This window comes from Macaca mulatta, chromosome 12, assembly GCF_049350105.2.
Source record: "Macaca mulatta isolate MMU2019108-1 chromosome 12, T2T-MMU8v2.0, whole genome shotgun sequence".
In the NCBI taxonomy this organism is placed as follows: domain Eukaryota; kingdom Metazoa; phylum Chordata; class Mammalia; order Primates; family Cercopithecidae; genus Macaca; species Macaca mulatta.
This window is the reverse complement of record NC_133417.1, coordinates 114,964,689-114,978,214: the sequence shown is the minus strand read 5'-3', so window position 1 is coordinate 114,978,214 and position 13,526 is coordinate 114,964,689. Positions and strand designations below refer to the sequence as shown.

The window sequence follows — 13,526 nt, the reverse complement described above, 5'->3', positions numbered from 1 at the left end:
TTGGTAAGAAAAATTCTTGCTTCTTACAGAAAGATCAAGCATTCCATTCTTGTGGACAAAGTTATTGGTCCCATCAATATGTTCTGTGTCCTCTAGGTAGCTGTAGTTTATGCAGGAGTCTGTGAGGCTTCGAGGTAGGTTAGCACATGCCAGAGGTTCATGTGGCATCTCCGGGATAGGCACCTGGTTGCAGAGTTTCCTCATATGCTCATTGAAAAAGTCTGCGTAGCCTACGTTAAATGACGCCAAAGTGGTATTGAAGGTCGCAACTGTGATGGTGGAGATCTGAGATCGCACTAATAAAATGAAAGCAATGTCTTAGCTCTTCCTACATTAACCTACAATATCAGTTAGACATTTATACTATTACTTCAATCATGACCACAATAACAGCTGAGTTTTTGAAAATATTTAACTTATAGTCTCAAAGTTATTCTCAACTCTCATGGGACTACTGAAGCTACTAAGGCCATATGATGTGTGGAAAATATTAAAAGTTGTAGAAAAATGTGAATTATAACTAGCTTCCTTAAGGCTGAGATTAGGATTTAACTTCTGCTAACACTGACTTAGTTTAGTTGATCAGAATAGATGAATTTTACCCACTGTTAGATGATAGATTATACTGATACAAACTATTTGTTTATAGCATTTTTATCTAGTATATTAAGGAACAACAAACATGAATAATTTTTTCTCCTTTGGCTAAAAGTAACTGAATATAAATTTGTCATGGTAACTAACAGATGTCATTGAATATTTGAAATACAGTGCAGATCAAAGAGGGACTAAATTTATGCTTCCATGAGAACATAAGAAAAAAATCAATTATTCTGTTAAAAGTACAGAATGAGAACCTGTCTTGGATTACACCCAGAGACACATGTTTGTTCCACATAAAACACACAAGAACTTATCTAAAATAGAAGCTGTCTGAAAAAAAAAAATTGGTGGCCTTGGAAGGCAGTGACTTTCCTCCTGCTGAAGGTATACAAGCCCTTCAGAGGGATCTCATAGAGGGGATTGAAGCACTGAATCTAGATGTCTTCCAAGGTCTCTTTCAGCCCTGTGGGTCTATGATCTTTTGAGAACAAATATGAATGGCTTGTCCTTGCTATCCCTCTGAGAGGTATGGTGTTTACAGTGCGGTATTAAATAGTTCTTGCTGCTAAGGATATGCTAAGAATGGCTAACAAGTAAATTACCAAGCAATACAGCACAAGAATGCCAGTTTTCAGAAAACACAGGAAGCAGATTACAATGGGAAAGTAACATGGTGTAAGGACAGAAAACAAGAAAAGAAATCTGAACTCCTGCCCGTAGGCCTCACCTCCTACCCACCTTCCTTGACGGTGTTTTCTCCATGGCTGTTGGAGGGGTCCGGCAGGTCGCTTACCAGGGTGTGATGGGAGTGGGAATGCCTGGCACTCAGACTCTCCATCTCAGTGGCTGCATCTGAACTGCCTCGCCGGGTCAATTTCCCTGGGATGAATAAGAGCACCCCACAAGAGAGTTTTAAAATCTGAAAGGTTTTCTGTCAAGATATTGTCTTTCCTAAGGACAGCAGGGAGAGTGCGGGGCTGTTAGGAAAAGTGTGAAACACAGACAACAAAGCAAGAACTGAACTTGCCATGGGGATACTCAGGGTCAGGATGATTGATGAAGCTGCCTGTGATAAGGTCAGCCCCAATCTTAGCCAAATGTCAGAAAACATCTGTTGTGGCCCAGCTAGCTGTCAGCTCCCAACTTTAAACTGGCCTATTTAATATGCAATCCAGAAAGAAAAAAAAATATATATATATATATAGCTATATATATTATATATATATATATCTCTTTGTTGTTTTTTGAAAAATAAATCCAAGTTTAATAAATATCTGCTGTCTAGATTCACAATGGAAATTAATGCACAGAGCGCCCTAAGGCCACGTTTCTTTGTCTAGAATGATATAAGAAATAAGATTGTTACCTGTCTAATTTCACAGAACTCTTGCATAATTACTTCAATTATCTGGATTTATTCAGCTGTGAAAACACAGCATAATTTTGGTACTGGAGAACCTGCATTTGAGCCCCAGATTTCTTGGCTGAACTGTTCGAGAAAGATTCAAATTTGCCCAGGAGCCCTAGATCCAGTTCTAAACAGGCCACTTAAACTCTGCCCTATTTTGGAAGGACTCGTGGTCACCTAAAATGGTGGTTTGCCAGCCTCCTTTCTCAATTCCTCGCCTGTCTTCTCCAAGCCCAGAGAAACTTCCAAAGGAGAATGCGCTGCGTGTGGGGGACACATCCAGGTGGTCCTCGTGAAGCAGAAAGGGCACTCCCATTCTCCGTGGCCTCCTCTTGCCTGTGTGGTGGAATGGAATGGAGCCTTTCCTCTCTCGGTCTTCTTTGCGACTCTTGAACTACAGTGATGAAAGGTGTAGAATTAGGGACAGGGCAAAGAAAATGTTACAATCTGCTTCCAAGCGGCTCCATGATCTGCAATAAAATATAAGAAATGTTCCAGGAAGAGGAGACCCAGAAAGTCACTGAATATCATCCAATAGAAATTGGAGAAGTTTCATGTTAAAACAGTGAAAGAAACTAAGTAAAAGGTCACTTATTCCATGGGTCTTTCTCCTGGGTTGGGTTAGACTAGTGGTTTGCAAAGTGTGGTCCCTGGACCAGCAGCATCAGCATCACTTGGTAACTTATTAGAAATGCAAATTCTCAGACATATTGTATCAGACCCTCAGCAGCTGAGGTCCAGCAATGTGTGTTTTAACAGGCCTGGTAGGTAATTCTGACGCACACTAAAGTTTGCAAATCACACGGTTAGAGTCACTACTTGAACCAGCCTGTCTTTTTCTGTTCCATTTTTCATGATAGTGATCCATTGTTCCAATTAGCCAACTTTAAATGTGTGCCACTGTTTGTAATTTCTCCTCATTTTGCAGGTAAGAAATTGACCCTTAGAAATTTTAGGTAGCTTGCCCAAGATTGAGTCCAAACTCAAAAGTAGGTCTTCTAGTTAAACACTTCATATTTTTCTGCCATTATTCTGCCTCTCTTTTTTGTAAGTATATGGAGATAAACAGCAAATAATATGTGTAGACCTATGTATATGTGTATATATAGTGGTTTGCTTTCTCTTTTCCAAAACTGTTAGTTTAATAACAGAAACTAACTAATAAAGAGTCAAAGAAGATACAGACCATACATTGCCACAAACTCATTATTCCTACCAAACAAGTTCAAAACCAAGTGCAACTAAAAGTTTAGAATTGCTAGGGAAGCTTTTAAAATATAACAATTCCTTAGCCTACCTTCAGCAATTCTGGCTTAATTGGTCTGGGATTGAGCCTGAAGATTTTTTAAAGCTCCTTAAAAATTATCATATGCAGCCAGTATTGAAAACTACTTTTTCCTTTCAAATAATCAATGTTTTAAGAAAATTGATGGCCGTTGTCTTTTGTTGCATCATTAACAAAGGCAGAAAACTGCTTACTTAGTAACACTTTCAGCTCATAATAGGTCAATATCGTGTTATTTGTTCTTCGTTGGCATAATTAAACTAACAGTTTTGGAAAAAAGAAAGCAAACCACTATATATACACATATACATAGGTCTACACATATTATTTTCTGTTTATCTCCATATACTTACAAAAAAGAGGCAGAGTAATGGCAGAAAAATATGAAGTATTTAACTAGAAGACCTACTTTTGAGTTTGGACTCAATCTTGGGCAAGCTACCTAAAATTTCTAAGGGTCAATTTCTTACCTGCAAAATGAGGAGAATAAGGATGTCATTGGATTAAATGAGAACTATTTATAGAAAGTACTTGATAAAAATGAGTTGAACCATACAAATGAAAGTTACCATCAATGTTACCACAATTATTTCCACCACCACACTGCTTTACACTGCTTTATGCATATGATCAGGATTGAGCTTCACGACAACCCTGTGGAGCATTTAGAATAGGAAGTTCACTCATACACACAGAGGGACTTGCACAGGGGTATGCTGCAAGTCAGTGTTACATCTAGGAGCTGACTTCGGTTCCTAAGGTCCCTTTCCCACCCCACCCCATACCGCAGTATGATCAGAAACATCTCATGTCCCACTGACATTTTTTATTTACCAAAATATCAAAGAGCATAAGCATTTCTACTCACCTTTTTAAAAATATTCATGCCCAGGTCTGAAGAAAGATCTGGGACTGCAGACCTACGCAGATTGGTCAGTGAAACTTTGGAAAAGGCCTCAGAGCTAAGAGATTTTTCCTCCTCATTACACTTCATGGTGAGATCCTTAATAAAGGAAGACAATGATCAAGGACTTAGGACTTTACATCCAAATACTTTTCTTATTGAAATGTCACATTTTTAATAGGGATGCGCTACTGCTTTGATACCTTTGAACAATTGAACTTGTATGTCTGGACTTCTGGAATCCAAATTCTGCTAGTGAGAATATGTATTTCATATTAATTGTAATTCCTGTTTGGAGTTTTCGGCAGTGAGGTCATGTAGCCCCAGATCTAGAATGCTAAGAAAATAGAGAGAAGATGGATCTCTCTCTCTCTTTTTTTTTTTTTAATTAAAAAGAGTGGTTTTTTTTCCATTGAATGATTCAGTAAAGCAGATATCCACCTAGGCAGAATATCTACTACTAAACAGATTATATTTCTTTTTACCTCTGCTATTGCTCATGTTTGTTTTCAGAATATGCAGAAGCAAATTTCAGACTCAGCCAATTCACATTTAAGTAAATCCAAACAACTGGAACACACTACAAGTCACATTTTTCTCTATATTTTCAACACCTGGTGTTGATGAGAAAGAGGGCAAGAACAAGTGTTCAAGCTGATATTAGGTCATTCATTTATCAAAAAGCAATTGTCATGAGGATATCATCATATCAGTACACATTCAGTTTACTTCTCCAAACATTTATAATAAATAGCAAGACTATCAAAATGCAGTATTCCTAATAATGACATTAAGACACTAAAAAATGTTGAGTTATGCAAAAGAGGTTACACCATGTTTAGTAAAATCCTATGTCACAGATTTTATGATATTGGTAATCAACAGATTAAATGTCAGAACTGTCTGTTAATTACTACTTTGATTATCCATTAGACCCAATTTTCCACTATTCTAGATAAACAAAGACTTATACTAAATTAGCATGTGTAAGAGGTGCACTTCTTCAAATGATTAAGTGCTAAAGGGCAGCAAAGGTCAAGCGTGCAAGATGGAAGGCAAAAGATAATAGCAACAGTGTAACCCACCAACCAAAAAGTCAGCACTAGAGTATATAAGAGCTGGATGCACAGAGAAAAAAAGAATCCATTATGGCAAAGTTGCTGGTTTGAATGACAATGAACTGAGTTTTTCTTACTTGCGTTTTGTGGGTGTTCACTAGTGAGGGAGCTGCCGCCACCATGGAGCTACTCCTGGGTCTGGGCAGGAGAGGAATATCTGGCTCTGGAGGCTTTTCTGGCTTCTCTTCCAACATATGTCGCAGCCTTTGTAGATAGTACATCAGAGACCACTGAGTGCCTTCCTCAGACCAATGGGGCTGAAGTAGGCAGCGCAGAACAGCAACGTCAAAGTAGGTGGCATAGCGGGACCTTTGGCACGGAGGTATCACAAGAGAGGCCCTGTTCCCAATGGCAGAAAGAAGATAATTATACTGGCAATCAAGCTTTCAGAGGGGCAGCACAGCATGGCTTATAGCTCTACTTTTCTCATTTGTTTAGTTATTCATTTACTTGTTTCTTATGTGGTTTACTCTAATATCCTTCCAACTGGTCTCTCTCATTCCATTTTCACTAAACATCTCTTGAAAGTAGAGATATTGAAAGAATTTTGAGGGATGGATAGGAATTAGCCAGGCAAAGTTGAGGTTTGGGCAGGAGGGAGGATTGGCGTTTCTGTTAGAGGGAACGTTGCCTACAAAGGTATGAATTTTTAAAATCATGAGTTTGATTACCTAAGTAATTGGTGAGTAATCTGGGTGATGGACAATGATGAGAGTGAGAGCTATAGAAATAGATGAGGTTCAGATTACAATGCTTCCTTTATGCTAAGATCAGGTATGACTTTTACCCCGATAGAAATAGAAATGATATTTGCCTTGCCTACTTCATTGAGCTATTTTAACTTCAGTTGTGAAAATACTATGTAAAATAACTAAAGAAAAGCTACAAAATGATAAGAAACTGAAGTTTTTCTACGAGGAAAATAAATAAAATAATTTTGAGAATTCTAAAGTTATATATCCTTGCAAGAGAGCAAGACTAATTTTTTAAAAATCTCAAGTTCCTGGGATTCTATTATTCAATTTAAACACGTAATATATTCACTACCTAGTGTTCAATTTAATTCTACTACAAAGTAGTTTTAAGAAATTACTCAGATTAATACATCACCCTATGTATCTTAGGTGCAACAAACTGAAAATTTGTGTCCCCCAAAATTCAGATTTAAAGGTAACTTTAACTTCCTCACCTTGAAGAACATATGGCCTGGTGAGAAAGACAGGAAATAAATAACAAAATATAAACTTAGAACTTCTGGGATCCAAGATGGTATCCTAAATCTAAAATCTAAACTTAACTCCCAAGCAAAATTTCCTTCTGATTTAGGTGATGCAAAAGAGAGATGTTCGTACCCTCCCATAAACTAGCAAATGATGCTACCCACACACAAAGTGCTCTCACAAAAGACGCCGCCACGGAGAGTGAGTAGGGATTTTCCTAAACTTCTTAGGCTCATATTTTTTTTAATTAAAAAGTCTACGGCTCACTAGTGGTTCAAGAAAATAATTCCATAGGACACAGCTACTATTTTAACCTATTAACTAGAATAAAAACTATGGAGTAAGGACTTGGATGTTTGGTGAAACTTTTGTCTCACTTGATACGTTTGTTATGAGTCATTGATAAAATACATTTCTGACTGTGGGTTTCAGTAAAAAGTTCAAAAATACAAACCCAAACCATATCTGTGCCTTGCAAATTATTTTTACAGCTTTTCCACTTCCCTATCGAAGCACATACCATACTTTATTATTTTTTCTCTTGTTAATAGCACTGTCTGATGGGTTGAGGTGCAATTGCCTATGTACACAATGGTTTTGAATTTCAAAGCTATCTTACAGTCTAATATTCTTGAATATTTTGACAAGTAGGAAATAAATATAAATTGAAGTTTAAACACAAAAGTGAGTTGGCAGTCATATGAAAAGAAGCCTTCTACAATCCCCTAAATTCCCATATGTGCTATGCCAGAGTTTATCCTTTTTCCAGAGACCTAGAATATTCTTTGGACATCAGTTTTGTGACAACTTTTAATCTATCATAAAGTCTCATAGAATCTCCTTCCAACCACTTCTCATCAGTTCCACAGACACCACCCTAATCCTAGCCACTAACATCTCTCATCAGGCTTATTGCAATTACCTCCTACTAATCTACTAGTTTCTCCTCTTATTCCTCCACTCCCTGGCTCAAACCCTTTCAGTACATTATTCAATCCCCTTAGAATAAAATGCAAGCTCCCTTACAGTAGTGAACCAGGCCTGAATAGTCTGGCTGGGTTTACCATTCCAAACTCACTCTCTGTTATGCTTGCCCTGGTGTGCCAGTTATTGATTTATTGCCTCTCAGCCCCAGATACATTTTTTGGTAAAAAGTCCTGTTTTAATATTTTCTCAAATTGTCCAGTATGCCACTTGTTTACTCCTGAGACCCTGAGTGCCACTTGTTTACTCCTGTGACCCAGTTTGAAGGAAACTAAAAACCTTTTCATTTCTACCCATTTCCTAAAAGGCTTTCACTGCTCTTCCCTTCCCCCACCCATCCCATTTCTCCTTAAAGATTCATGACGCAACCCACTCCTCTCAGCCTATCATTTATACCTCAGATGATAGGATTTCTTTCCCCCCGCCCCCATGCTGTAATCTTGGATTTATAAACAAAAGACAAAGTATAGGGTTGGCTGGCTACCAGCTGGGTAATTTTAGGTCCTCAAGGCTTTGTGACAATCATTTGGTTTATTATAAGAGCCTGTGAAACTGTTGTTTTCTTGACTAGGCTGCTATGGTTAAGACAGTTATTACTAGTTCAACCAAATTATTTCCTCCCCATTGGAATAGCTGGTAGTTATTCTTCACCCGTTACCCTCTGCCCCACACTTTAAAGTCCCCAAATGTTTCTAGTTAGTAAATTAGATCAGGGAGTTCCATAAATTACTTCAAATCCCTAGAGCAGTGCTCCACACAAGATAACCATGAACCACGTTCATGAGAATCCTTCCTTCCAAGGATACGAAGGAGGGAGGTTGTTAAAAACGCAGGCACCAGGTCTTGCCCCAGACTTCCTAAACCAGAATTTCAGAGGACGTGGTCCTGGAATCTTTATTTTAAACAATATTCTCAGGTACTCTTGAATATTTTTTATTTAAAAATACAAAAATTGCTTTATTGGATATCAATAAACTGCACACATAACTATACAAAACGTTTCCTTGATACAAAATGTGTGAAATATAAGTACCTATGTACCTTTAAAAATGTAAACATCTTCCTCCCAGGCCTACCTGTTGGGCTCCCAAAAGAGTTTTGGGAGATACATCGGGCAGACCAGAACACCCCACTTAGGCCACCGACACGTGACAACCATTACTCACAGTCCCTTTTGAGACATTGTTAAATTGCCTGGGAAACAGGTGCCAACCGCGCCAAACAGGAAGCTGAAATAGCTGTCCGGGCTCAGGGCATCTCAGGCTCTAGACATGTCCTGGTGTCAGTCACCGCCTTGGAAGGCCCCGTGGCTGAACCTGGGGGTGGATTATTGCATAGTCACACCTGGTGGAGGGTGGCCTGAGGCCTCCTTCGAGGAGGCAGTGGGGAGGGTCCCCTGACTGGGGTGGATACTTCCCAGTCAGTCTGTCAGCTCTTGTCCTGTAGCTGAAACAGCTGCATCCAAACAGTTCTGAATACACAAACACATGCAGAAAAGCCAGTTCAAGAATGCCCCCGAGCTGGGGCTCCCAGCTGCCCTCCCGCCAGCCATCCACAGACATGGCCACGGAAGGTCCTCTTTCAGAGTCCACTGAGGGATCCAGGCAGAGGAAACAGAACCAGAAAATGGTTTTCATCAAAGTCTCGTGCGACTGATGCATCCAGAAATGGGGGCGCTCAAGAGGGAATTCTGTGGCATGAGGACATGGTGACCTCCTTCCTTCTGGAGCTTGGGGAGGTTGTTGGTTGGCGCGGGGTGGGGTGTCAGGTATGGAGAGGAAGTGGGAGCCTCTAGGGTCAGCAGGGGCCCCCTGAGCAGCCCGACTCTTGGTGCTTGTGGAGCAGGGCCATTCGGGAGAAGGTTCGAGTGCACGCCTGGCACTGGTACTTCTTGATGTCCAAGTGGGTCTGGAGGTGGGCCCGCAGGTTGGAGCGGTCGGCGAAGGCACGGCTGCAGTGGGGACAGGAGAAGGGCTTCTCACCGGTGTGGGTCCGGACATGGCCCCGCAGCAGCCAGGGTCTGGAGAAGGCCTTCCCGCAGGTTCCGCAGACGAAGGGCAGCGTGTGGCTTCGGATGTGTCTCTTGAGGACACCCAGGCTGAGGCATTCCTTATTGCAGTATTGGCAGTTGAAGGCTTTTTGAAACTGGGAATCCTTGGCTTCAGAGACCTGGGCCAGCTGCTTGGGCACTTGGCCCAAGCCTGGGGAGGTGGCATCGGCCTCCGCCTCCAAGGAAGAAGCTGAAGTGGAGGAGAAAGACGAAGGAGCCTGTGAGGGTGGGCTGGGGGACTGGGAGCCTTTCCCGCTGTCCTCATCTGACAGCGAGGTCAGTTCTGCCACCTTGGAACTCTCCTGGGAGAGTCCCAGTTGGAGGGAGGCCCTGGCAGTTGGTTGGGCTTGGAGCGCCAGGAAAGCGTCCCAGATGAGTGTTGGCGGCGAAGCAGAGGGGTTAAGGATCTCCGAACGTGGCATGGCTGCCAGCAGGTGGGCCCGGTGGTAGGGCTGCTGGAAGGTAAACTCTGGATTAGAGTCCGGCAGTTCGCTGTAGTTAGGCTTCCGATCAGGGTCAGAGGGCTTCCTGACGAGGAAAGAGCGCGGCATGGTGGCGAGGCACCGGGGTCGCTGAGTAGCACAGAAGTAGTGCAGGCGACCCACTCGCTAAGCGGAGTTTTGGAGCAATGAGCGCAGCCGCCCCGCCAACTCCCTTAAGTACTCCAGGGGCGAGCAGGGCGGAACCTTTCCGGCCACGCCTCTTTATCACTTTCGCGCCAATTGGAGGCGCGCCTCCCCCGAAGGCCACGCTCTGAGCAAGTGGGCCGGGCGGGGCTGGGCTCGCACCGGAGCAGCTCGTGCCCTCCTTAAATACTTTTTTTTTTTTTTTCAGTGGCGCGGTCTAGGCTCACTACAACCTCCCCTTCCGGGTTCAAGCGATTCTCCTGCCTCAGTCTCCCGAGTAGCTGAGATTACAGGTGCCCGCCACCACGCCTAGCTAACTTTTGTATTTTTAGTAGAGATGAGGTTTCTCCATGTTGGCCAGGCTGGTCTCGAACTCCTGACTTTAGATGACCCACCCGCCTCGGCCTCCCAAAGTGTTAGGATTACAGGCGTGATCCACCGCGCCCCGCCTTGAACACTCTTAATAATCCCATATGGAGGTGCTGTAACTGAGAAGATATGCTGACGGTGTTGTCCCTGAGGGCAATAGATGAATAAATTGGTATCTTTCTCTATATACAGAATTTATCGACTGAAAGTAATTAACAACTGTACAGTTGAGTCCCATAAGCATTAACTATTTTCTAACAGGGCATGTTAGTTCAGCAAATGATGGGCTGCAGAACAGCAAGAATCCAACAACGTAAGGTTGTGATCAGAGAGCAGAAATGTATCCGTATCTTATGTAATCAAAATTTGTTAAGTAAAATCACATTTCAATTGCTTGATATTGAAAGAGACTCCATTTGAAAATATCAATAAATTAACAAGACGTTTGGTAGCAAATATTTAATACCTCGCTTTAAGGTGTTATTCAATCACTAGTTTTTTGACTTAATGTGTGAGCTGTGCTGCACTTAATATTCAGTAAAAAGCAAGAACTATCAATAAATATTTTTATTTCATTTAAGACAGCATTATCAGGTACGATCAAAGTATCACCATCCAATAAAGTCATTTTAATTAACCAGCAGACTAACATGTGAGAAATACATTTTCACAACTGGATAAAAATGACGTGAAGGAGGCCTGGCCAGGGGGCTGCTGCCTGTAATCCCAGCACTTTGGGAGGCCAAGGCAGGCAGATCACAAGGTCAGGAAATCGAGACCATCGTGGCTATCACAGTGAAACCCTGACTCTACTGAAAATACAAAAAATAGCCAGGCATGGTGGCAGGCACCTCTAGTCCCAGTTACTTGGGAGGCTGAGACAGGAGAATGGTGTGAACCTGGGAGACGGAGCTTGCAGTGAGCTGAGATAGTGCCACTGCACTCCAGCCTGGGGAACAGAGCAAGACTCCGTCTCAAAAAAAAAAAAAAAAAAAAAAATGACATGAGGGAAGCTTCTTAGATCATGTGATAGAAAAGTTCTTTTCAACTCTAATATCCTCTGAATCTAAAAGTTATTTCCTGGAAAAAAATTAAAAATAAAAATGTTATAAAAGAATATGAACACAACTTTTCTTCTAAATGATATATGTAAAAATAATGAAGAAAAGCACATATATAAAAAGTTAATAATGTTTATAGCTACCTGATGGCTCATGGATGATGTTCACTTATTTTAAAAATATTTTATATATTTACATTTTTTTCTGTAATTGATTCTATACAAAAATTACATGCATAGAATAAACAACATATTATGACAGAAAAGAATTTCAAAACTGGCAAGAATCTCTTTAGTCTATTTTCCAAGCAACTATGGCTTTGGAAAGTCAAGTTATTGTTAATTAGGGTTGAGATCTGATAGCAGAAAGTATTGAAGGCAGATAAGCACTTGGGAAATACCAATCTATGGAAGCAAAGAACTGTCAGTCTTGACTCTATGCAGTATTTACTGAAGCATAAATTAACTCTCTGCATATAGTAATTAAAGATGAAATCTAACATTAATTTAAAAACTAGCTACCTGTTTACTTATTGCAGAGTGCAGAGAAGACTGATGTGTAGTTCATTCAAGTTCAGAGCAAAAGAGATAATGAATTGTATTTGATACAAGTAGACAGCTTTTGTTACTAGGATATTTGCATTGCTTTCTTATTAAAGTTCTCTTCTTTTCTGATCAATACATGAGCTCTTCCAATAAAGACACATTAACATTTGTATTTTCTGAAAGTTCTACTTTGTGCATCATTTCCATGGCAACCAACCACTGCAGCTGGGCAGAGAGAAAAAAGCTAACTCATTTTTCCGAAGTGCCACTGATTCATATCTAATTAACACGCGTGAGTGTATGTTGCTGTGGGTGACTATGCACATATATGTGTCAGGGAATGCATATATATATATATATAGAGTGCTTGAGTGTAGACATATCAGAGAATAAGAAAAAAATGTTCACAAATAGTAGTCTTGAACATTATAGCTGGCTTTGTTTTTACTGGCAAATTAACCATTAACACTTGATTTTGCCAGAGAAAAGAAACATCATTTACTGTCTATATGTCTATATTTCTAAATTTCTATGCTTACTATGGATGAGAAAAATTATGTAAGAAATATTAGCTAATGAATACTTTTATGACCTCAGGATTTTACACTGATCTTGGTTTTTATGACATGTTTGAAAGTCAGACAGAGGCATAGTGTTTGAAGTAAAAGATTACTTACTCTTATTTGAAATTAAGTTAAACTTTTTGGAATTTGTATAAGATACAATTAGTGGAGGAGGAATGCTCAAGAATCGATGTGAAAAAATATGTACAGAAAGAGCCATAAACATTTTAATATATTAAATGATGGTGACTTTATCATTATTATAGCCAGCCTCCAACATAGCCCCCAGTGATCCCTGCCTCCTGGTATTCACATTTAAGTGTGGTCCCCTCCCACACTGCACTAAAGTTAGTTGGTGTGATCCAAAGAGTATAGCAGAAGTGATGGTATGTCATTTCAGAGATTAGGTTATAAAAGATTAGGTTATAGAAGATGAGGTTATGAAAGATTAGGTTATAAAAGCGTCCATTTTGGATGCTCCCTTTCTTTCTTGAATAATTTGTTTTGGGGAAACCAGCTTCTGTGTTACGAGCAGCCCTATGGAACACAGATTGTGAGGAATTATGTCCTCTGGCCAACGGCCGTCTGAGTGAGCTTGAAAGCAAAGCCTCCAAACCAGTCAAGCCTTCAGATCCTGCAGGCCGGGCCAACAGCTTGAGAGACTCTGTGCCACAATCACTCAGCTAAGCTGTTTCAGCATTCATGATCCTCAGAAACTATGCAAAAAAATAAATGTCCTTTGTTTTAAACTGCTAGGATTTGGGATAATTTGTTATATAGAAATTGACAA

The 13,526-nt window shown here is 40.5% G+C and overlaps 1 protein-coding gene and 1 pseudogene across 1 annotated transcript in view; both read right to left on the bottom strand.

Annotated features, from left to right (window-relative positions):
• Nucleotides 1-13,526, bottom strand: part of UNC80 (unc-80 homolog, NALCN channel complex subunit) — a 226,497-nt gene that overhangs the window by 176,495 nt on the left and 36,476 nt on the right. The window contains exons 8-12 of the mRNA XM_077957497.1: nt 5,396-5,657; nt 4,165-4,299; nt 2,189-2,405; nt 1,342-1,482; nt 28-296 (exon numbers count right to left, since the gene is read on the bottom strand). Of these exons, the coding sequence (XP_077813623.1) occupies nt 28-296; nt 1,342-1,482; nt 2,189-2,405; nt 4,165-4,299; nt 5,396-5,657 (1,024 nt within the window). The remainder of the gene's footprint in view (nt 1-27; nt 297-1,341; nt 1,483-2,188; nt 2,406-4,164; nt 4,300-5,395; nt 5,658-13,526) is intronic.
• SNAI1P1 (snail homolog 1 (Drosophila) pseudogene 1) lies at nt 9,320-10,123 on the bottom strand (annotated as a pseudogene).